This window comes from Crotalus tigris, unplaced genomic scaffold (genome assembly GCF_016545835.1).
Source record: "Crotalus tigris isolate CLP2741 ecotype Arizona unplaced genomic scaffold, ASM1654583v1 scf7180000018239.1010054, whole genome shotgun sequence".
NCBI lineage: Eukaryota > Metazoa > Chordata > Lepidosauria > Squamata > Viperidae > Crotalus > Crotalus tigris.
Window position 1 is genome coordinate 278,912 of NW_024096901.1, and position 25,715 is coordinate 304,626.

Consider the following 25,715-nt stretch of genomic DNA (forward strand, 5'->3'; position numbering starts at 1 on the left):
GGTGGCTTGTTGATTGTGTGTTGTTGCCAGGGAGGCGAGTTCATTGTGTTTTATTCTTTTACATTGAGTTTTTATTGTTTGTAAGCTGCCCAGAGTCACTGAGAGTGAGAGGGCAGCCCTATAAATAAATAAAAATAAATAAATAAATAAATCTATATCTGTATTAGAGTAGCTCCATGGTGAGATATGAGGCAAATAAATTTAACAAAGAAATGAATAAATTAGATATAGGCTTGCTGTTTAAAAATAATAGAACACATGATGCCATTCTATGCCATCATGGAATCTTTTTGTCTAACCAGGTTTTAAATGGAATTTCTTTACGTAAAGATGTATTAGTAAGAAATGAGTTAAATAAATCACTTTTTTTCCTTCAAAGGTCCACCAGGAAGAAGAGGAAAGCCTGGACGACGGGGAGAACCAGGTAATTTGCTTGTAGTAATGTTGGTAAATTAAATTATATTCACAAAGTAAAAGGTGAGAAAAATTTCTTCTACAGGTAGTCCTCAGCCTACGACAAAAATTGAGCCCAAAATTTATGTTGCTATGTGAGAAATTTGTTAAGTGAGTTTGCCCCATTTTATGATTTTTCTTGCCACATTTGTTAAGTGAATCACTGCAGTTATTAAATTAGTAACATGGTTGTTAAGTGAATCTGGCTTCCCCATTGGTTTTGCTTGTCAGAAGGTCGCAAAAGAGGATCACGTCATAAATATGAACCAGTTGCCAAGTGCCTGAATTTTGATCACGTGACCATGGGGAAACTGCAACGGACGTAAGTGTGAAAAATGGTCATGTCACATTTTTCAATGCCTTTGTAACTTCAAACGGTCATTAAACGAACTTTTGTAAGCTGAGGACTACCTGTACTTTGTATATAAGTGTGGCTTTCTTTTTAATTCATCTGCTGATTTTTCCTTCCTTGTTTTTAATGGGATAAGCCTATAAATAGTCGTGTACAATAAGGGCTGTGCTACTTCTTTCTTTCTCAGCTGTTACTTTACATCTGAAAACTTTCATTCCTAGACAGCAGTTACTGGTAGCAAGAATAACTTCTTCTGGTTGTAGATTGATGTCATTGGATAGTGACTCACTGAGTGGCTAATTAGGAAGGAGATGCAGTCTAGGAAGAAACAGGAAAAGTGTTGATCCACTTGGGACATGGCCCCAGGTCAAAATACACACACACACACACAAACACACACTTCATGCTGACTTTTAAGAAAAGGAAGCCACACGATGTTGAATGTAACATGTAGTTTAATTCTGAGACTTAAGTAAAATCTGCTCTGTTGCCTGTCAGATATCTGGGCTACTAGGATCTGATACAAACCATGAAACAGACTTCTAATTATTGTTCTCATCCCTTTCACAAAACTTAATCTGCATTGTATTAAGCCACAGCTTACTTCATCATGGTTTGTTGAATAAAGCACAGTTGTTAAGATTCACAGATTGCACAGCCATATGAAGCATGATATATCAATTACAATGACTTGTTTCTTAAAATATGCTAAGCCAAAATTAAAAGCATATTGCATTAAATGGCATGATGTGTGGAAGCAACTCGCATTTCATATAGAAAACAATAACTGTAGACCTGAACAAGCAAACTGAAGAGAAATGGAATACTGGAAGGAGAAATGGGAAAGTGGAAATGATTCTTCTTGTATTGATCAATGATATCTTTTTTATATTTTCTTCATTTTGAAGCATTCCCATTTTCTGCATTAATTTCAGAATGGAATCTTTATTATTCTATCTCGCATGCCTTTTCCAGTGTAACCCTTGTCTGGATCAGATTATGGTTGTCAAATAATTCAGCAAAAATTCCAAGCATCCTTCACAGAGCAAATTTTTTTTCCATCATTTTCATCTATCTTAATTCAATGAAGCGTTCCCTAGAGCTTAGTTTCTTGGGCTTAGGAAGGCACAACTAATGGCTAATGTAAAGATGGGAAATGCAGACACAGGGAGCAGAAAGGGAGATGTGTGTTGCTATAATAAAGAGGCAAATATGCTTAGGCAGAGATAAAGAAAGAAAGAATAAGGCTCTGATACTAAATATCATAACATTGCTCCAAGGCCTCAGAAAGTTTTAAGAGAAAGAAGAGGGACCCTTTTGTTTATTTTTAAATCATTGCAACTTTTCTTATAAGAAAATACCCTTAAAAATATGCAACAAAAAACATTTTGCACCTCTTTCTGTCCAGACAGAAATTCATTAAAATGCAAAGAATGAAAGAAAATGTGAAAGCTTAAAATAAATTGATGCTTTCTTTATAAGTGGGAAGGACGGCTAGTGAAAAGATCTGAGGATGATGTCAGATGAGCTGATGTGTAGAAGAGCTTAATTGTTTTAGCATCAGGGCTTAGGTAAGAGAACTTAGGCTTAGGTTGGAGAAGGAGATGATGAAAACATAAATCAGAGTATTATGTAAGTCAGGAAAGCAAGATGTGCAGCCTCAGTCCGTATAAAGCCCAGTGGGAAGTTGAGTGAGGTTTGCAACAGTTTTGGGTCCCCTAAATCAGTGGTTCTTAACCTGGGCGATATTGCCCCCCAGGGGGCAATGGAACAAAAAGGGGCGACACGGGGGCAAAGGAATGAAAAGGGGGCAATATGGGGGCGATGGAGCGAGAAGTTTTGGGGACACTTTTGAGACTTTTTCATACAGTGAATCGCTGTGTATCTGTCGTACAAAAACATCAGATCACTCGCTATTAGTGGATTGAATTGTGTTTTCAAATGTTCCTCCAGCTAGCTTCAGTACAAAACATATGTGAATACACATCGCTTATCTTCATGCGCGTTGTGTAGCAGCCTCTGCCCATACAGTGGCACGCCATTGGCCAGAATATGGGAGATATGGGAAAAAGACTTGAAATAAATTATTTGCATCAATATGTCCTGATGACAATTTTAAAGAAAACAAAACAAGTGTTTGCATAAATTGAAGAATTATTTCCTATGTTGTGATTGAGAGGTTATGTTGGGGGAGGGGGGCGATGACAACTCCCTCATTGGCTCAAGGGAGCGATTCCTTCAAAAAGGTTAAGAACCACTGCCCTAAATTACTCAGCCTGACTGCTGCCTTCCTACTGTTGCTCTGTCCACACAGGATCCACTGTATTTCCATTCATTCTCTCTATCTTGCTTCATTTGTCCTTCTTTGGCCTCACATTTTTGTTACTGCTCTACGCTTAACAGCTCTTCAGTTCCTCTTTCTGGGGGCCACGTGGGCCTCTCCACATATTTCCCCCACCTTTTGCATAGTTGGTTGTATATCTTTTTGACCATCCAAACTTTGCTGAAGCTTTCCTTCCCCTTCCATACAGTATCTACAATACCTGCCCAAACCTCCCCTGGCTGAACCATTTGTTTCTATTTTTGTATTTGGTAGAAGGGAAATAGTGAGATGTCCCTGATTCATAGAATCCTTTGCTGATGAAAGAAAAAGTGCTGCTACTACTTCCTTTTGGGGGGGGGGGAACAACGTAAAAAAATTTTTTTCCTCCAATATTAGAAAGGCCATGAAAATGTCTCAATGTGATCACTCCCTGTCATTCAAGAAAAATACTTCCTTTATTTTTAAAAATGCTGCTAATAAGTTTCTGTACTGTAACATTTTCAACTATAAATACTCAGATCAAATTATAAAAATGCTATACAATAATATAAATAGAGTAATACATCAATACAAGAAAAATATATTAAAATAACATATAAAGCTAAAAGGAGAGTCATGCATTTTTCTTTTTTAATACAACCGTATACAAGCTAAAACAGAATAAGAAGGAAAAAAGCAAAAGGCATGAAAGAGGAAACTAAAATTAAAAAAAGAAAAAAGGAAGAAGGAAAATAGAAAAACATAAAGACATAAATTCCAATCTTCTTTACAGCAATTATAAGTATAATCATAGATAAGATCATTTTTTTTCTGTTTAACACAAAAACTCTTTAAGGGTTTTTAGTCAGCAATAAATGTAAATGTTGTTTTTCTCTAATCAAACAGGTCAGTTTAATCATCTCAGCAAGTTCCATCATCTTCATCAACTATTCTCCTATTGTAGGTACAGATAATCCCCGAGTTATGAGCGTTCACTTAACGCTTGTTTGAAATTACATGATCAGTGCCCCCTAGTGTTTATGAACAAGTCCCTTACGAGCGACTTCAAGTGGCACTGCAACATTCACTCTATTTTCTCCACTCCTCACAACTGCTTCCCCCTCGCTTCCTGCCGCACTGGACAAATAGTATTTGAAAGCATCTGAAATTTTGCTACATAGGATAATAATCAGAGCTTTTTCACCAACTCTGAACAATTCTGGTTCATAGTTCAGTTATGAAAAATATATCTCCACATTATTATCAAGATTAAATATGAATTTGTGAATTTAACACTATTTTGTTCATTGACTTTTGATTAATAATAATAATAATAGAGAAGACAGCAACAGACAGTAAGTGCCACCTATGCAAAGAAGCTGAAGAAACAGTGGACTTAACAATTGTTGATAAGAAAGACAAAAAAGTCTGGATAGTGGACGTGGTAGTGCCTGGAGACAGCAGAATAGACGAGAAAGAACTGGAGAAGATAACAAAATACAAAGACCTACAAATAGAAATAGAAAGACTGTGGCAAAAGCAAGCAAGGGTAGTACCAATAGTAACAGGCTCCTTGGGTCAATCCCCAAACAACTGGAGCACCACTTGAACACCATTGGCATTGACAAATTCACTATTAGTTAATTGCAAAAGGCGGCCTTACTAGGAACTGCTTCCATCCTGCGACGATATCTGTAATACCATCAAACATCCACATCTGCCTATCCCAGGTCCTGGGTAAGGACTCGATAGGTAGACAAAATGCCAAATCCAGTCTGAACATCTGGCTGACTGTGCGATGATCCATAATAATAATAATAATAATAATAATAATAATAATAGTAGTAGTAGTAGTAGTAGTAGTAGTAGTAGTAGTAGTAGTAGTAAAGTTGGAAGGGACCTTGGAGGTCATCTAGTCCAACCCCCTGCTCAGGCAGGAAACCTATTCCATTTCGGACAAATAGCTGTCCAGTCTCTTCTTTAAAATTTCCAATGTTGGAGCAATGTATTCAGCTCTGGTTAACTAGTGTGCACTATAGTGTTTACAATTGTATTTTTAATGCTTTTTTGGAATGCTATCTTTCAGATCAAGTATTACATAGAAACTATGTTTAAGACAGAACCATACACATATAATTCACATATTTTGATCCTTTGCCTGAACTACAAAATTATTGTTTATCTGCAGCGTAAAAGGCTCTTTGGAACCATATTCCAAACACTATCAATATAGGAAAAATTATACAGAATTAATTTAACATATATTCTTTTAGAGATAAAGAAAATAAAGAATTATTTTTGGCAGAAGGCCAGCAGAGTGTATGTTTTTTCAATAGAAAGTAAGCTGAAGGACTTTCTGAAAGAGAAGAAGAAGATATAAACATATACTGTAAATAGACAATTCAAAGGCACCCTAATTCAAAACTCAATTATAGGATTCCAGTTTCATATCAGCTTTGTACTGTTGCTCTAAGAGAATGTTTTATCTGGATTACAGTCTAACCAAAAAGCAGATTGACCTCAGGATATTAGTTATACTGAGTATACTCACCCAGCTGCTGAGTATTTTTTATCAAAATTAGTATGTACTGTATGTATGCTCCATCCATCCATCCATCCATCCACCCACCCACCCACCCACCCACCCACCCACCTCTCTCTCTCTCTCTCTCTCTCTCTCTCTCTCTCTCTCTCTCTCTCTCTCTCTCTCTCTCATCTTGATAACCTTACCACACAGGAAACCAGGGTCTTACTCTTTCACTACAGTTGATAAATGGCGGCAAATTTTTATTTGCTTTATATGTTTTCATGCTCCCTAGAGATTCTTGTGTGGTTATAACTTCACAGCTTCCAGACAAAGGCTGAATTAGAGCCAAATATTTAACAGTTGTTTTGCTTGGCAGTATCTTTGCTCTGGCAGCTATTGAAATTATGACTAAACTTTCTTTCTTTCTTTCTTTCTTTCTTTCTTTCTTTCTTTCTTTCTTTCTTTCTTTCTTTCTGACATGTTGCTTGTTCTAAACAGAACAGTTATACATTGTTGATATGATTCTTAATAGTGCCTTGGATTTTAAGACTCCTACACTTTTTAAAATTTCTGTTAGACAAATGACAAAAGTATTTTTGAAGATTTTACTTTGTGTTTATTCTTCAGCTTAAACTTGGAAGCCACTTTGAGGTATAGGCTAACTAAATAAAAAGGTGACAGAATAGTTATGAGAGAAAAACAGCCTTAATCTTTTTAGCATGAAGCAATTTGTATCTATCAAATAATTTTGCATTCTCAAAGAAATATCACCTCCCCTCTTCCCGTACACATACCCAAATCTTCTCCTCTGAGGTTAGGAGAGGTAAGAATTTCTTGTAACATGAAAAGAATGGCCAGCCCTTGGTCTTAGCACAGCTGCTTTCAGAGATAGAAAGAGGTAATAGTCTTGCTAAAGCTGTTCCCTTCTTGAATAGTCTTGACTATGTAAACTCTTGCCCACATTAATGTCCAGTTTCCTTTCAATTAGGTCAATAAATAAAGATCTGCCAGATATGGTTTTGGTGAGGTGCTGATAGGTAGATTCATTTGGCATCAGCCTGTAGATCTCTACTGAATTTTCTGTAAAGATCAGCGTGTAACTAAGAGAAATAAGCAACAAAGAAGAATTAAAGAAAGCTAAAACTGTAGCTACAGTATTTTGTTTTTTTTCTGGTGGCAGGCATTATACTTTTCCAAGGCTAGGTTCTATATTGAATTTGGATTTTTATACAGTTAAAATAGAGTGCATACCGAAGTAGGAATGGAGGAGTAATGGGGGGAAAGTACCTCTGCAATTCTCGTACTTGGCCTGAATGCTTTCCTATTCCATATGGACAAGCAACCCTTCAGAATTGTGCTACAAAGACAGCATAACAAGTAACTAAATCAATTGGACTCCAATTTATAAAAAAAAAAAAAAGTATTTGGGAAAAGAGATAGATGTTTTCATTATATTCTTGCTGCTACTCCCCTCAAACAAAACACAGGATTTTATTGTTGGTTTTAAGGCACATATAACTTAAAACAGATAACTGATCTTATTCTTTCATCTGGGTCCTTTAACAGTCAGTTGTTTTTCTTCCTTTTCAAGCCTTTGTGTATGACAATCCAACATGACATTTGATGTCATCTAAAGCCTGGCAGTTGGACTTCTAATCAGTTCTAATGACAATCTATTGAGTCTCTCTCTCTTTTTTATATAAGTTTTATTAAATTTTTTAAAATTGCAATCTTTAGAACTTAGTAAACAACATGTTGACTGAGTTTACATGTTTAATATTAACTTCTTTAATATAAATCTATTCAGTACTGCACAATCCAGTATTTTTTCCTTGATCCTCCTTTATTCCCCATTTTTTTTTCATTTTTCCCCTCATTAGACAATTATAATTCTTGGTACTATTGATGTATACAAAATTATATATAGACATCTTCATAATATTTTACTAATATTATACAAATAACAATAATATCAATTCATAAGTCAATATCCTGTTTTTCATGCTCTTATTAAAGTTTGATTTCCCAGCAATATTTAAAGTATCTTTGTTATTTACAATCTTCTTGATATTATTTACATTTATATAGCTAAAGAATTTATTCATACCAATCCTCCTCTTATTTTCAAATTTCCCATATCAAAAGAAGAACAAAAAATGCTATTTTAATTTTACATCATATCTTCCATTATAAAAATCTAGTTAAACCTAAGGGTCATCCATTCTTTTAATCATATTCAAACAGGTATATTAAACAGATAGAACCCTCTCCAATAGATCAAATCTCTGTTTTTAAAATTTAACTCTTGCTTTCTTTCTTTGCCAAGTAGTTTTCCAGACCAAGGCAATTAAATTGCCCAAAAATTTTCTTTTGTGAAAGCTGCTTGGCATGAGGAAGACAATTTAGGTAGAGTATTTGGGGGGGGGGAACTCTGTCCATCCACATTCCATAAACTTTTCCCCTGCCCACTTTATGTTCCATTTTCTAGAATTTTCTTCCTTGTCATCAGGTGTATTTTGGAGAGAGAAGTAAGCGGTCTTTTGTATTTTCATTGTTATAAATAGGTCTTGCAATATTTTATTTGTATATGGCAGTCCATATTTCCCTTTGTCTATCTCCTCCATCTCTAGGTCTATTTTTTCTGCTTCATCCTCTGGTTTCTGGCTTATTTGTTCATACTTTGTAGTCTTTATCTGGGAACTTTCCAGTTGTAGCTTCAATTTGGAGATTTGGTCATTTATATCATCTAGGTTATTTTTAGTCTCATTATGTCCTCTTTGTGTGCAACAATTGTTTGATGAATTAGCTGTAGAATGGAGAATATTTCCTTCTGAAAGGTATTTGTTTTTTCTTGAGGCATCATTCCTAGAAATCCTCTAGTATCACCAGTCTCAGTAAGAGTAGAACAAAGTTTCCGCTAGTTTTCTAGTCTTTATATGTAGCCTTTATAATCCAGTCCTAATGGCAGTATTTTATAGTAATAATTGTCTCAAGTATTCTGAAAATTATCAGTCAGGCAAAGTTGTAGTCCACAATGTTCCAAGTGTTCAAAATATTCAACCTCTCTGCAGCCAGAAGTATTCAAAAGTTAAAATTTTCTTTCTCTCCCACTAATTCATGAGATTAAAAGTCCAAGCTCAGTAGGTATTTATAGTCTAAGAAGGTCAGGAAGATAAATGTGACAAAATATTTTCCTTTATTGCCAGCTGTTCTCCCTTCAGCTGAAAGTCACCAAGCAGCCAAGGGGCTAGTTATAGTGCTATAGTGCTATACTCAAATCCACCACTAAATGTCATTCAAAGTCCATTTTCCAATCTTAAAACGAAGGGTTGATTTCTTATATTTCACCTCAATAATTTTTTCCCAAAGAGAAAATCTTAACAATTATCTCAGTTCTCCAATTTATCAAAACTGTAGCTTTGTATAACTTTCACTTCAGTATTGTATATTTCTGTCTCCTATAAGAAGTTTAAAACGCTGCTTCCGTTCACATCCGGAGGTTTTTAGTTTCTTGGGAGCATTTCCCAGGAAATTCAGTTGTAAAATAGTAAAGAAAGGATCAATATTTTCACCCAGTTCTAAACATGCTGTCTATGATGTGCTAATTGAAGCTTTTGTTCTTTGGTTGTCAGCAGCTAATGGCCGGCCACAGAGGTGTGGCCAGTCTTTCCCCTGCTGGAATAGAGGGCTTTCCTTGGATCAAACAGAAAGACCACCATCTCTCCATGATAAACAAGGCACCCTTCCTTCATTGCCTCTTTGGGGTGACTTTAGGCCCTTTTCAGGGCCCCCAACAGGGCAAAATCGGGTGCAGAAGGCAGAATCCTGCCTTCCTACATCCGTTTTACTGCAACACAAAACCACCTATTGATTCTCTCTTATTTAATTTTTTTTTGAGGAGGAGGAGGAGGAGGAGGAAGAGAAAGAGAGAATCCATGGTGAGCAATAGGACTCACCTTTGCACCTCATAATTGCTTGAGGAGTCTCTGATCTTCATTTCGAATAAGAAAGATCACTAACTTTAAGGGTGCTTTTTCCACACCAAATACATTATCAGTTGATTTCATATGATTTCACACATATTCATTCTGTGTATTTCTGTCATTAATGTGATTGCTTCATATAACTGATTGCATATATCAGAAAAGAGTAAGTATTGCCAATGCTGTTTATGGAATCAGGTGGTAAACTCACAGTGCACAAAGTATAATGAATCAGCCTCTTCTGAATGAGACACCTCTTCAAAATGAATTGATTTTACAAGGAAACATAACCAAGATTTATAAATGACCCCTTTAAGATTATCATATCTATTTCTGTTCCAATACCAACTCTGTTCCAATACATTAAAGACGTTTTCTGGTTTGAATAAGCCAAAAATGCTGACAAAAGACAGGGTCTTTCCTGTAGTGGATCCACATGCATGGAATATCTTGCCATCTGAGCCTTGTCAAGCCCCATCATTACCCGTTTTTAAAAAAAGCCTTAAGTATTTAATATTGTAGTTTTTGAGTATTTTCCTTGAGCATAAACACCCACTAGAGGCCTAAGGGTATAAATGGTAACAAGTTATAGCATAAGTAGAAGATCCACAAAGGCTGTTAGGTAGGTGGGCAGAGATGGGATTTGCCTATGAAGAGAGAGAAAAGTAATTTGTGTGATACGCAAAGCTAATGTGAGGGTTTAGTACTTCCGTTTATAGAGAGCCAATTGACAGCATGTCTGTAGTTGTTGCTAGTTAATTTGTTCCAATGTTTGGCACCAAGTTAAAAAGCCAGTCATCTACAGACTCTGCTATAAAAGAAAGGAGTTTCTATCCCGTCTCTGCTTTTGGATTTATGATCAATTTAAGATTGTTAGTTCTTTTTTCAATCTTATGCTATGTTGCTGAGCGTAATGTGATTATCTCTCAATTTCTGATATATACCATATATAGCTTTCACTTCATTGACTAGCTGGGTGCGCTTCATAATAGATGATTGATTGTGTATATGTCGTTATACTTCTAGCATGCAGAAACTTGGGAAGATAAACCAGAACTGTTCCAAAAGGTTGATTATTTCCAGCAATGTTAGATTTCTAAAAACAAAATACAAGTACAAAATTATCTGTTCAACATTATCTAACAAATCTTAAATGTTTAGTCCTATGCACAGTTAAAACTGCAAAAGTTCAGATAGGCAAGTAAAAGCCAGAATATTAGTATGATATTCTAAGTTTTACACATAAGGACCATAAATAATACATATCTCTCAAATAGGTTTGTGTGGGAAGCAACAATATCAAAGAGAGGAAAATATTGTACTTTTATTGCCTGAACTTATATCCTGGGCCATGAAAAAGAATATGTCTATGTGGGGCATTGATTTACACTATTCTCATGATCATAAACTAAAGTTATAGAAACACAACTCTTCCCTGGTTGCTTCAAAATCTAAGGTTTATTAATTGTGTACATTGGAAATAGCTTTAACTTTTGGAGTATCTTCACTTTGGCCTTACCTGGGACATGGCAACAATCCACTTAGAAGGTGGGGACAACAGTACCATCAACCCAGCAGGACTAGGAATTAAGCATCAGGCAGGGCACCACTGTTCCACCAGTCATAAAGACAAGCAGAAGCAGATGTGACTCTCATATATTTCATGTATGGGAATCCATTTTTTAATGCTTTGGTCCTACTAGCCATACCTCCATCTGCCTGGCTTGCTTCTTTCTTAGATAATTAGGAACTGGTTGATATTTAATTTTAATTGTCTTGTACCATCCTTTATTTATGATTCCGCCAGGCTATTTAACTTTCTTTGTCATTTAATTTCCGTTCATGTTACATTGTATGTGTGTGTATCTGCCCATTGAAGTAGTTATATGAATCAGAAAATTACCATCTTATATAAACATAATTTATATTATAGAGTTGTTTTGGGGTGTGGCAGAGATACAGATAGATAGATAGATAGATAGATAGATAGATAGATAGATAGATAGATAGATAGATAGATAGATAGATAGATAGATAGATAGATTAAGAATGCCTTTGTAGTCAAATCCATCAGATCAGCATCTAATGATATCTAACATCATAATGACAAAATAACAGCATCACGAATAGGGCCAACATTATACTGAGAATAACACTGCATTATGCAGCACAAAATCAAATAGCAAAACAATCAATTCTTTATGAGAAAACTTTTAAAACAGGTGGATCTTTTGAACCTGTTTAAATATCTCTAGTGGTACACGATCTTCAGTTGCACTGAGGTTTGTAACGTGCTATTATTGAGAAAGTCTTTGTCTCTACAAATGTAATTATAACCTTCTGAAACTAATCCTAAAATATTGGCACTTGATACTGGTGAAGGCAGCACTTCAAATCATCTAATTCCAAGCCATATTCACATGTTCCAGCTTCATGCAGAATACATGTTTTCTTACAAAGACCAAATATAGCTGTATTTTTGAAAATGAACAAAAACTAAGTAGCCTTTGTGCATAGGACAGTTTTGAAGGTGCATAATATGGACTTTGAGAAAAAGTAATTAGTTAAATAGGCTTAAGTGGGGAGGATCAACTTCATAGGATTTTATTCTGTCTAGCCTGAAAACAGATGTTTGGGATTCAATTTCTCTTAGCCTTCTTCAAGATGTAACATGCCAGTACCATCCGAGATTTTTCTCAAGAAGGCCAGACTATTTTTCTTTCATCTTGATGTAAAAAAGAGGAATAGAAATGGTGAATTGTTTATTTTCTTGTAACTTATTTTAAGTAAAGTTAAAGATGTCTAGTCAAATAATTGTATGATAGCAAATCAGTACACATCTGTTTTTCTCACTACTACCATTCAGTCTTTTTCATATCTCCTTGTAGATTTTTATTTCAGTTACTTTATTCTAGCAAATGCAAAGTTGAGTCTTTTTTTTAAAATGCTGGCAGTCTATAAATTTTCATTCTTTCGTTTTTGGTCTCTTTTATATCTGCAGGACATAGAACAGGCTGGCTTCATAAGTTGTAATTTTTAAAAAGAAAATTGAATGGAAAATTAATGTAAATTTCCAGTCCCAGTTGTCATTCATTGACTTTTCTGAAAAATTAAAACGGTTCAGTAATAGGATTCAAAACTTCATGGCTGCACACATTTTTTCTTCTCCTTCCACTTTTCCTATCTCTCCTTCTCCTTACTTACATATTTTGGAAGCATATTTTGTAATCATGATTAAACTGTGGTTTCCTTTAATAATTTTGTAAGCTTGAGGGTTTTAATTAATTGTGTTAATGAGAATATATATGCTGGATGCCTATAAATAAATCAGTTCAAGAATGACAAAGTTCTTTTAGATATCTTTTCTCAAAGAGCCCATGGCAAGTGGCTTTCAAAAACTTCTTATGTGATAGTGCATGATCATCTCAGCATTTTAAATCTTCGTATGAAATAATCATGAAGCTGCAGCATGACCTACTGTAGTCATATATTTAATCTTTTGCAAATGTTGCTATTTTTAATAGAATTTTTCATCTTTTAAAATTGGATGAATACAGATTTATGTTTCACCCTTTCTTTCTTAATAAGTTAAAAATGTAAGCTTCCTTCCTTCCTCTTTCAGTGGAAAAGTCTCAAATAAGTGGATTTAGAGCCATAGTCAAATATGACTTATTTTTAAATGTGTTGTTAAACAATTGTTTAAAACAATTGATTCTGCCCATGCAGAAAAATCGAGCAGAGTATGTGTGCTTTAGTCCCTTAGATAAAACTGTGTTACCTATCAAGATCTGCTCTGTACTATTTGCACTCTAGAACAGAGGACATTCATCCATTCAGCATCCATTCAGATGATGTCCAGGAGGTCATTGAAAACTTGACTGTTCTTCCAGGCCTTGGAGCAGAGCAGTACTTAAACCTCCATAAGAAGACGGTGTTGTTAAAGAGTTCCTTTTATAAACCATATCCCATTTTTTAAATTGTTCTTACTTTTTTTAATGTAAGCTGCCTGGGGTCATCTGGAGTCAAGCAATTTCTAAACTGAATAAATTGAATTCAATAAATGAAACTTAAAAAATATACATAATGGTAAGTTAGTAGCAGTATGTATAAAACAATTGTTCGCATTTTATCTAGGAATACATTGAAGTTTTTAGAGATAAAGAATCTATAAAAAATCTCCACATGTTTAAAACAGCAAACAATAGTGGAAAAACAAGCTATAAAATGCACTTATTTGGTAGCATTAATTTCCTTATAGCCAAAGGACATTATAATACAAATATACTTAAAAAAATGCCACCAGAAAATACACAAACAGATTGAAAATGCTAGTAACTTAGTTAAATACTAAATCTCAAAAACTGGTTTTCTAAATAAAACTATGAACATGTTAACCCCCTTCCTAATTAACTGCAATGCTTCAAAGAGAATTAATATATAATTTTCTAAGACTATTCTGTTTTCAAACAGTTTTTTCTTGAATCAAGATATATTTGGCATAAAACAGAATAATGCAAATACCTTTAATTGTTCTATTGTTCCAAAACCATTTGCAATTAACTAAAGGAAAGATAATAGATACCTTAGCCAAAACAACTGAGTGAATAGACTGACTTAACTGGTTCTGTTAATGAGACGAAGGTAAAATAGTGTAATATATGTTATTTCAGCCTTCCAATCTCTTTTCCAGTCTTTCCACTGAGAAGGTAGTATAACTAAAACTAGTCTGCATTTGGTCTAGGATGAAATCCATTAATGCATCCATTGACCTCATGGGTGGAATCACATCCTCACTGAATTTAGATTTCTGTTCTGTGCTGTCACGTGACCAACAAACTTAAAACATTGATTGCAGGTGTAAATCTTTACCAAAATAACACAAAGCATGCTATAATCTCAAAGCTTTCTGCATAAAAAAAACAGGCACAAGAGTTTGCTTTTGAAAGCAAAGCTTAGGAAGATTTAAGAATAGTCAATTTCCATTCCAGGGTTCAAATTAATCCAACAGAAACATTTAGAGCAGTGGTTCTCAACATTTTAATGCCGTGACCCCAACCGGTCGTACGTCGAGGACTACCAACCGGTCGTAAGTTGAGGATTAGCCAACCAGTCGTAAGTTGAGGACTTTCCCTGCCCGGGAGCACCACGCATGCGTGGTGCCGCCCCCTGCGCTGACTGAGGCGTAGCTGGCAAGCAGCAGAGACGGCACAGGCCGACCACCGGCTGGGCCACCAGCTGGCCCAGCCCAAGGGAGGTAAGGCACCCGCGTGCACCAGCAACCCTCCCTGCACCTGCCAGCCTCCCACCTCCCACCTTTTACTTACTCTTTTACTTACATTTTTAGTAGTTGCTCAGCAGGGAGGGGTGGAAACTTCAAGACAGCTCGCCTTCACTGCAGACAACTTGCAGCACCGTTTGCAGAATGGGACTTTTGGTGGGCTCAGCAGGGCAGAGACAGCCTGGACAATTCCTATGGGCTTTTGAAAGCCAATAGAATTAGACTCTATTCAAGAGAGTCTATTCTATTGGCTTTCAAAAGCCAATAGAATAAAAGGGAGTAGCACAGCTAAGGAAAAGGGGGGAAAAATGGCGGACCGCTTTGTTTGGCGATCCCCGTGAAATGGTCGTTCGACCCCAAATGGGGTCCCGACCCACAGGTTGAGAACCACTGATTTAGAGTAAATGGTATTTGCCATAAAGAGTCAGTCACCAAAGTGATCTCTTTTTGATAGCCTTGACTATCAGTTTCACAAACTGAGTCATGCCCCTTTCTTTCAAGTAGATGGCTTGACTTTCTTTGCTCTACTCCTTTAATTTATCTTCTGTTGCTGAGCTCAAGCTCTATGGTCCTATGTCCTAACTCAAGATTGTGCCTAGCTTGGATCTTATCTCCTCAAAAGTGCTCTCTTGATAATTCCTGTGGCACAGTTTGAGGCTTGCTCTGTTTAAGCAGCTTTAGACTCTGAATTATCTCAAACACTTTCTCTGACTCACTACTTTTGGCTTCAAACTGGTTTCCTTGAACCTTTACTTTGGGGCAGACTTTTCTAATATATCTGGTTTCTCCATTTTTGAAAGAAATCTTGCTTTACCGCAGTGATGGTGAACCTTTTAGAGACCGAGTGCCCAAACTGCAACCCAAAACCCACTTATGCATCATCGGGTGCCGGGTAGGTGTGGCCCATTGGCTGGGTATGGCCCATTGGCTGGGTGTGGACCATCGGGTAGGCATGGCTGCGGTGGTAACGGCAGATTGGGTGGGACTAAAAAGTTCAATCAATCAATTCCAACTTTGCAAGATCATTTTTTTCCCTGCGAGAAGTTGAAATTGACTGATTGATTGAACCTTTTTTTTTTTTTTGCACACGGCGGTGGAGACCTAAAGCGAAAGATTTTATGGTATGAAATTTGCCAACTGTTGACCTATCTCTCATGCTGTCTCTATACTCTTGGGTCTTATTAGGAAAATTTGATCATAAAATTGCATAAACTGTTCAGGCTTTATTAACTCAGTGACGTCTTTGATGGTCTTGGCTCCTGCATACTTATGCCAGGTAGATACCCTTTTCATTGTGTGAGGAAAGATTTGATAGGAATCAAGCACCTTCCGTCATAAAGGCCTCGAGTTCCTTTTGGCACTTTCCAGTATTTAAATATTAATTTGCAAATATTCATTGTTGATAATGATTAATTGCAGAGCTGTCTAGCTCAAAGAAATAACACATGGCAATTTACATAAACAAAAGAAAAATCCAAAAGAAAATGAAATATTTTGGGCATATGACAGGATGGTGCTGTCATATGCCCAAAATAACAAGAAAATAACAAAATAACAAAAAACAAGATGGTGAGTTCCAAGTTAATAATACTGTTTGCAAAACTAAATTCTGCAGAGGAAATGATATTTTCTGGAAACCAATTGAAATAAGGAACAAAGGTTGAAAGTTGTCTATCCAGTGTCATAAATCTATAGAGAGAGTTAAAGACAATTCCTTGATGCCTGCTCTTCCTGATAACTTAGAATAGGCTAACAGTGTCTTGCTGTTTAAAGAAAGTTCTCTTGACATAATTAAATAAAATGTATTATTTATCTGAACAAATACTGCTGGAAGCTTCCTAATATAGTAAATGTATTCAACAGAATCTTTTCCATAATTCTAGATAGAATGAACCTTCCACTCATCTAATTTTCAAAGGGCTATCTCTGAATCAGAGTTTGACTTATCCAAATTCAAATTCAACTCTCTGTATTTGCCTTTGTTCATTTTTATATATATATAAATAAGAATAGAATAGAACAGAATAGAATAGAATAATAACTTTATTTTTACTTTGAATGTATACTAATTGGCATACCATTAAAATGAAATTTCATTGCATACAGCTCTCAAAGGGTCACCACCTCCAATATCACTACATAAATATGACAAAAATAAATAAATAAATAAATACAGAAATATGCATATACCCATATATTATATGATACAGAGAAACAACACAGTCTAGTTCATATTATGTATACATGTGCCTGGCGAGAAAAACGAATCTTGTGAGTTTACCAGACAGATTGCATTGGGAACAAAGCTATTACAGAATCTGGTAGTCCTGCTAGAAATACTTTGAAACCTCCTCCCAGAGGGGAGCAACAGAAACAGACCATAAAGTGGGTCTGTGGGGTCTCTAACAATGCTTTGAGTCTAAGCACATAGCACTTATAAGCAACATCCTGAATACCAGGAAGTGATTTCACAAACAACATGCAGCAATTACTGTTTAACATGCTTTTTCATAATACTGAATGCCCATAGCACCTGTTTGACCAGCCTGCTAAAATATGATAGGTATGAGGGGCCTCATTCCAAATTTATTTGCTGCCTACTTCCCACTTCTCTGCTCTACCATTCTACTAGGTTTCTAAATTTTGTATATGTTGTATGTATACCAAGATAGGGTCATGAATGCCTAAAAATATAATATGCATATTTCTGATATAATAATTTCTTAATGTACCTTAAAAGCCTGCATTAGTTAATCTAGAATCAGCACCATCACCTTTGGCCATTTCTACATATTAATAATACTTAAAAATATGTTTTGAAAAGAAGAAGCACAATCCCATTAGGTGGTGCTACAGAATAGATTCTTTTAGTAATCTTCTAGTGGTTTTGGAATTACTAGAAAGAATATTTTTATGCAATTACTTTCATCTTCATTTTAAAAATATGAAATGCCTCCTAATGCACCAAGTTTCTCATTCTTAATTCCTGAAAAATTAATTTAATGTTGGCACTTGGCAGTATTAAAAGAATTGTAAATTACATCTTTCCAAAGCTGTGACATTAATATCTGTTCTCAATTGTTTCCAAGCGAAGGACACAGAATAATCAATTTAAGTTACAGGAAGCCAGATTCCAACTGGCGAACAAACTTACTAAAAGTAAAAGCAACAGTAAGTTCCAAAAGTGGTGGAACTGTTCAGATAGAACCTGAATAACTATCTTCTGGAAATAGTTAAATTTGTATTCCTGTCCTGAAAAGAAAAGTGGCCTAAATTATCTTTTTCTACTCCAGTAGTGGCAGCAAAACCAGGAAATTTTTAATTGTATGCCTAGGTTAATTGTAATTTTAAGAAGAAGAAAAAATCCTCCATAATGGAGTGTGTATACAGCATTTTCTCATTTTGGAATTGAGGTTGATTCAGACCAAACGCATGAATAAAAAACCAAATATTGTTAACACCTGAAGTGCAGTTCAGAGTGTAAAGCTACAGCTAAAGTTATACAGAGGAAGTCTACAGAAAACTGAATTTGTTTTCCAACATAAACTACATATAGTTTTGCCCTTTGGTTGTCTCAATTATGCCTTTTCCTGACCAAAATATTTTATCATTCTAAATTTGTGAAAATTATCCCCTCTTTTCACTAAAATTCGTTATGAAAACAAATACTTATTTAAAAAACTCTTCTCAAAAAAGAAGCAAATGCCAGAAGCACCCAAATTGTTCTGCAGAATTTAAGTCTTTTTTGGTTGTTATAAACAATCAAGAGAGAATGCTGTGATTTTGACATTTTATGGGAAAAGGTAGGCCACTAGATACTGTTACAAAAAACTCCCATTAACCCTGAATATTCTGGCAATACTAATGAGATCAACTGGAGATCAACAACATCCTTGGTATTATAGGTTCCCTACATCTCATACAGATGGCCTTCAGTTTCCAAATAAAACAACCCTGATAACATGATCAAATATAGATGCTTCTTTGAAGTGAGGACAGTATTATCCAATGAAGTTTCCACAAGAAAATCTAGATCTTCCAAATGTTTAATTTTCTCTTTATGTTAATATGAATTAACATAAATTTCATATGAAATTTGTAAAAGTACTATGATATTCTGAAAGAACACCATCTTCCCTCACTCTACCACCTCCACCAAATGTATTCCACCATTAAATTGTCTACAAGTAATCATTAATTTAAAAAATGGGCCCATCATAGCCCCTTTGAGGCTTTCATGGCCCAGACCAGGATACAGGCCCTGAATCTGATTCTGAAAAAGCTGCTCCAGCTGTTCCTATAGAATGTCAGTTTCAGGAGAGTCAAAGCCAAGAATCACATAAGGATGAACTAAAGGAGACACCATCTGAACAGGAGGAACAATCAGATGAGGATGACATAAGTCCACCCAGGCCTTGCATCCCTCAAGTAGAGAAGAGAGCAGAGCAGAGATGTTCTATAAGGCTCCTTGCCAAGCAAAGGAGTAAATATCTTGGTTAGAGACAACTCCCTACATCCTGATTTAAGAGGGAACCCTGACCATGATCTCTCATTGGAAGCAACTAGTTGATCTCCTGCTATAGTGTGCCGTTCCTGTAATTCTGCTCATGATTCCTGAAACTGACAAATCTGACTTGAGTCTTTGAACTTTGGACTGTATGCTCCTATTAAAGCTAAAACCATTCAGGCAAGTGTCCATTTTTCAGAGACTTTTTTTTTTTTTTCCATTTCTTGTCTGTTGCTATCTCTTCAGCCTTGAATAAATTGCTGATCTCCATAGTTACTGTATTTGAATGTGTAATTAAATCCTGAAGCAAGACAGGGGCTAGTTTCTCACACAAGGATTTACACACCACTGAGTTGTGGCTTTGCATCATCAGAACATGATCATACTAGAGGCCATAATAAAATCATGGTATTTCATAATCTATTACTGTACTACAATTACTATTTATATTCTTCATACTGGTAATATATTGTTTCTGTTCTTTTTCAAAAAGTAAGACAGCTTTAAAACAGATTTAGTGTTTCAAGATAGTTGCAGAAACAAAATAACATGCTTTTCATTTTATATTGTTTTCCAGGGAGTTCAGTTTTTCCTTAATTTTTCCCACATTTTCCCATATTTAATCCTTCTGGTATTAATCATATAGGAAACGAAGCATGAAGAAGCTTTTAAAAGACCGTAAAATGCCTTTTTAAATAGGAGTAAAACATGGGTTTGTTGATCTGTTCAGACCAAATGCTCACCTCTATTGTTTGCATAGTCTTCCCAAGGGTCTAGAAGATTTTGAGGGATTAAACATCCATTGTAACGAAGTAAGCTGTTTACAAACTATGATGTTTTGGGAACACCAATGTTTAAAGAGTATTTTTCTGTAAGAAATTAATATGACTAGGCTCTCTGGAAACAATATGAAAGGGAAAATGTTGGAACACTAAGAGTTAGGTATAGTTTTTTTAAAAAAAGATTTCTGTTAGATCTGTAACTACTATTTCAAACTCCCAGTACAGAGTCATAGGAATGAGCATGGTTATGCATCGGGGAGGTCTAAACTGTAATCCTAAAAGTGCAGACGTCATAGGGTCAGAAAGATCATTAAAGCCACTGAGTACAACCTCTTTTGCTCAATATTAGAATCCAAATGATAACATATCTGACAGATGATTGGCTAAGACCCTGCATGTATTTAGAAAAGAAAAACATGCACCGTTCTGTGCAATTGATTCCACAACCAAATGATCTTATGGTTAAAAAGTTTTCCTCTGATGTTTAGTTTGAATCTTTCTTCCTATAATCTGAATTCATAATTTCTTGCCTTGTATTCTAGAATGATGGGAAAAAAGTCTTCACCACCCACTATTTTATAACCTTTCAGATATTTGACAAGTGCTATCATAGTCTTCTTTTTCTCAATCCTTTTATTCTGTTTTCATAAAATTTCATTTTTGTTCACTAGTTTAGCTTCAGTGTTTTTCACTGAACCTGTTTCACTTAGTCCAAAACCTCCTTTAAAATGTGGTGACTAGAACAAAACACAATACTCAAGAAGAGCTCTATGCAATACGGGAAAAACTAAACAATTATTTCCCGCTATTTGGAAACTTTATTCTGTTGATGGAGCCCAACATCTGCTTTTCTTGCAGACATTTCACACTGTGGATTTCTGTTCAGTTTGAAATCTCAATACATTTGTTTCTGCATAATCCAAATGTTTGATCTTTCACATACAGTATAGCATGATCATCCAGAATAGATTCTGGCTGCAGTTCTCAATGGAAAGGGCAAAAAGAGTCACAGCATAAGTCCCTCCCCTTTTCTATGTATGTCATGATATTGTAAACTTGTCTAAAGGGCACCGAACTTTCCACCTGATGGCATAGTGCTCCTTTTATCACTCTGATGAGAGCAGCATGTCCTGTGGGTGCCACTGTATAGCAAATAGTGAGAGCAATTGCACTCTGTGGTATTCTATTTCTGATGAGACACTAAGACTGTAACACTATAATGAAAATTAATATCATTGCCTTTAAACTCCACAGAAAAAGCCCTGGCAGTAGTTTATATTCAGAAGTGTTGAAAGCAGTCATGTGGATCTTAGGGGTCCATTTATGTATCAGTAACTGAACAAAGAATAGAAAGCAGAGAATCAGAATAAATGGTCAAGTTGGTTTAATGGGGCATGAATAATGAGTTTGCCCAACAATCCAGATTGGGAGTGTTGTTTTGAATTATTTCTGTATTCTTGGGAAGGAGAAGTAAGTTGTCAATTATGATGTTATCTAATTATTTAGGGCAAAGAACAACGGTAAATATTTATATTTAGAAAACACACACACACACACACACACACACACACACATATACATATACATATATATATATATATATATATATATATATATATATATATATGCTGGAAAATTTGCATAAAAATACGACTCCTGGGCATGTCTATGGTACAAATAAAATACGAACACCAGGAGAGTATAAATATAAAAATATACTTTACTAAAAGCTGCCAAGCTTTCGTTTGGAAACTCCAAACATCATCAGGGCTAAGGAGCCAGTAAACAATGACTATATATATATATATATATATATATATATATATATATATATATATATATATATATAAGGTTTTCGCGGAGATCGAAGATTGCATCATTGTATAAATATGCCTGGGATTCGTATTTTTACAACCATTAAGGATATATATATATATATATATCCATAGTCGTATTAATTTGGTAAATGACATTCAGGGAGAGTCAACTATAGTGTAATGTTAGATTAAGATTGGAGAAGTCCAAAGTCAAATCTACCCTTAGCCACAGAAGCTCTGAGAAACTTTGGGCCAGTCAATCTCTCAGCCCAACCTCTATCACAGGTTGTTGTTTGTGGAAAAATGGAAGTAAAAAGTCTTTTGTATAACCATCTAAAAATCTTAGAGGAAAGGTAGGATATAAATCTAATGCATGAAAGTAAATTCAATGTAACCAAATGTGAAATGATGCACTTTGAATCATCAAATCTCTAATTTTACATCAAGTGTTCTTGAGGGAATATCTTAATGTTCATTGTACTAAAATAAAGGCAAGCTCAATACTGGAAATCCTGAAGAAAGAAAGAAAATAAAACAATGTCCTGGTCACAATGACCCCAAGTTTGCCTTACTGTTGAAAGAGATACATAAAAAGGCAATCAGTTTTATTAAAGGGTGGAATAACTACCTTTGAAGGAAAGATCACAGTATTTAAGAAATTTTACTTGAAACACTGGGAGATGAATAACATTATGTAGAAATAAGAAAGAAAGAAAAACAGTCCTCTTCTCTCTTTTCTCCCTGTATCATTCCATAAAATTCAGTAGTTAAAAAAGTGTTTCAAATTACCGAGCCTAATTTATCTGTGCAATTCACTGCCTTAAAATACAGTGATGATCACCAGCTACACTTGCCTCTTACTTAAAAAATCAGGTGAAGGACTGCTTCTCTCCTACAAGCACACTCTCTTTTTCACCCATGCTCTTCCCTCTGGAAGGGGGAAAATGCCAAGTTCTCCAGCAGGATGGCTGTAGAGTCCAATGAATGGGTTCTATGACGGCCTTCCTGCCTGGCAGACTGGGTAAAAACTTCGCCCACACCTCTTCCTCTGCGTGTGACCCCAGTTTTGACTCAGTCTCGAAGCCTGGTAGAAGTGCGAGAAGCAGCTCTCAGAACAATAGGAATTTATCCCAAAAGAAAAAGAAAGAAATCCTCTTCCTTCCATTTGAATGAAAAGCTCTCTGGCAGCTGATAGAACTTAAAAGGCACAGCCAGGATCGGCGGAGTTGTGAGTGGGGCGTCAGGGCGGCTAGCAGGGGAGGCTTGGAACGGGGCCGGATCGCTCGTCGATATCCGGCCCGCCGAGCAGCTGTTTGGCGCGGGGATCCCACCGGGTTGTTCGTCGCCCTCCGATCCGCCAAACAGCTGAGTGGCCGGCTCGGCTTGGCCGACAGAACCGAGGCGCCGCTCAGCGTGAAACAGCTGAGCCGCGCGGGAAGCGGCAAACCGCGGCGCCGCTCGGCATCGATCAGTTGAGCGGCGCGAAAAGCAGCCCTGACTAGAACAGAGCCTTAACGCTGTTGTCCTTCCCTCAGAGGAGAGGCGCAGCCCCCTTAAAGCCCAAGGAGTCTTCCTTACTGTTGAATTCAAGGATCCGCCATTGTTTAAACCGCGTGGCTTCCCGGGCTACCTTTGGGAGGCGTGGCTTCCTCCCATTCGCCATTTTGAACAAGCGGATCTCCCGCCGTATTTTCCCTTGGGGGTGGGGCTACTACCCGGACTCCATTTCCCTGCAGACAAAAAAGGGATCCCTTTAGGCAAGAATCTGAGGTTCCTCAAGAAATTGAGGCAAGAGGAAGGAAGAGGGAAAAGGAAGAGAACCGTTCTGATCGTGGTCTGCTGCTACAGCCACAGACTGGGGGAGAGAGAGATATAAACTGCTCTTGTCTGGACTAGGTGAGGAGGTGAGGAGGAATATTTTTCCCTGACTGTTCCTATAGTGACCTTTAGTCACTGCCTTGCAGGATCTTCTGTCCAAAGAATCCTGTCTGTCCGGCCATTGTTTGTATAGGCAGAAGAGGGCACAGCCCCAAGCATCTGCATCTGATCTGCGTACCTCATTCCCCCATTCCAGGCATTGCCTACTCGGGGTGTCTGGCACAATGGCAGACAATGTCTCGTATTCAGTCACACAGGTCCCTCAATTGTCCCCCCCACAGCAGCAACAAAAACGCAGATCCTCTGAATCAGAGGTGGGGGGAAGAAGAAGGCTAAAACAAAGCACCTTACTCAGAAGGGACAGTCTAAAACGGCTGAGCGAGAGGCTTTGAGGAGACATTTGGCTTTAGAAAGACAAATTAGCAGGGCACAGAGAACCAATGCCAATGGGACAAATCCGGTTTCCCCTGTCCCAGTGGTGGTACCCAGCACAGAACCTACTGCCGAGGAAGTGCTCAAGACCTGGTCTCCTCCTGGGGAAACTGAACAGTTAGATTCCTCCACTCTCTCCTCACCTGACCACACTCCAGCGCCTCAACCCAGAGACAAAGCGCAGGAGAACATATGGTCGGCACAATTTCAGGCATTCATGCAGGATGCATTCTCCCAGTTCATGGCTTCTAAGGGGCAAGTGGCTTTTCACACACCCCGTAAGGGGCGAGCTAGGCCACCCCCTACCAACATCTCTGAGACTTCCTCTCAACTTGGAGAGGGTGACTCAGTAGACCTTGACATGTCAGACATGCCCCTCTCGGAGGATGAGGAGACCACACCTGAGCAGGCGACGAGCTCTGGCCTCTTTAACCCAGCGCTCTTAAAATCACTCCTGATAAAGGCAGTTTCCACGGTCAGTCTAACATCAGTACAGGATGAAAAGCCCTCCACAAGCAGGGAGGCCAATCCTCTATTTGCCAAAAAGGTTCCACAGGATAAGTACATTCCTTGTCCGGAGGTCTTTATGACCACGCTGGAGGAACAATGGTCATCACTTGCAAGCCCGCCGGCACCTAATAGCGCGGAAAGAAAGCTCTTCAACCTATCTCCCTCCTTCTCGAACATGCTAGAGGTTCCTACTGTAGATAACCCCTTGATCTCATTATTCTCTACCTCCGCGATTCCAGGAGACATGGCGGAGGTCTTGAAACCTGAGGAGAAGAAATTTGAACACTTCCTCCGGCGTTCCCACATGGCTGCAGCCTGGGCAGCCAGAGCAGCCACTTCATCATCATTCTTCGCGAGGGCCTGTATCATGTGGCTGAGGGAACTGCAAGGCACGGTGCCTCCAGACCAGGTCAGAGTACACCAAACATTGGCCAAGCTCCTCGAGGCCTCTCAATTCGTGTCTGATGCTTCACTGTACGCAACAAAATATGCGGCAAGATCCATTGCGGCCACAGTGGCCTCCCGTAGGCTACTGTGGCTCAAAAATTGGAAGACAGACCTGAGGTCCAAATGGCGTCTATCGACGTCCAAGTACAGTGGAGAAGCCTTATTTGGGTCCATACTGGACCCACATGTCAGCGAAGGCAGAGACAAGAAAAAAATCCTAGTACACCCATCAAAGAAGTTAGACAGGAGAGGCAGTCAGGATTTCCGGAGACAGGGCTTCCGCCCAGGAAGCCCCTGGGAATGGAGACAGCCCTTTCGATCAGGGCAATCCTGGGACTGGCCCAGAGGCTCACGATCCTTCTATCCGAGACAGGATCGAACCCAGGATCGCCAAAGCCCGGGAGCCAGAGGCCAGTTCCAGTCCAGACGCCCATATAGGGGAGCGGG

At 37.3% G+C, this 25,715-nt stretch overlaps 1 protein-coding gene across 16 annotated transcripts in view; it reads left to right on the forward strand.

The window, feature by feature from the left end:
- The window catches only part of COL23A1 (collagen type XXIII alpha 1 chain), a 300,569-nt gene that overhangs the window by 162,372 nt on the left and 112,482 nt on the right, over positions 1-25,715 (forward strand). For all 16 annotated transcript variants that reach the window (XM_039349226.1, XM_039349222.1, XM_039349231.1 and 13 more), the window contains exon 3: positions 380-424. In XM_039349226.1, the coding sequence (XP_039205160.1) occupies positions 380-424 (45 nt within the window). The remainder of the gene's footprint in view (positions 1-379; positions 425-25,715) is intronic.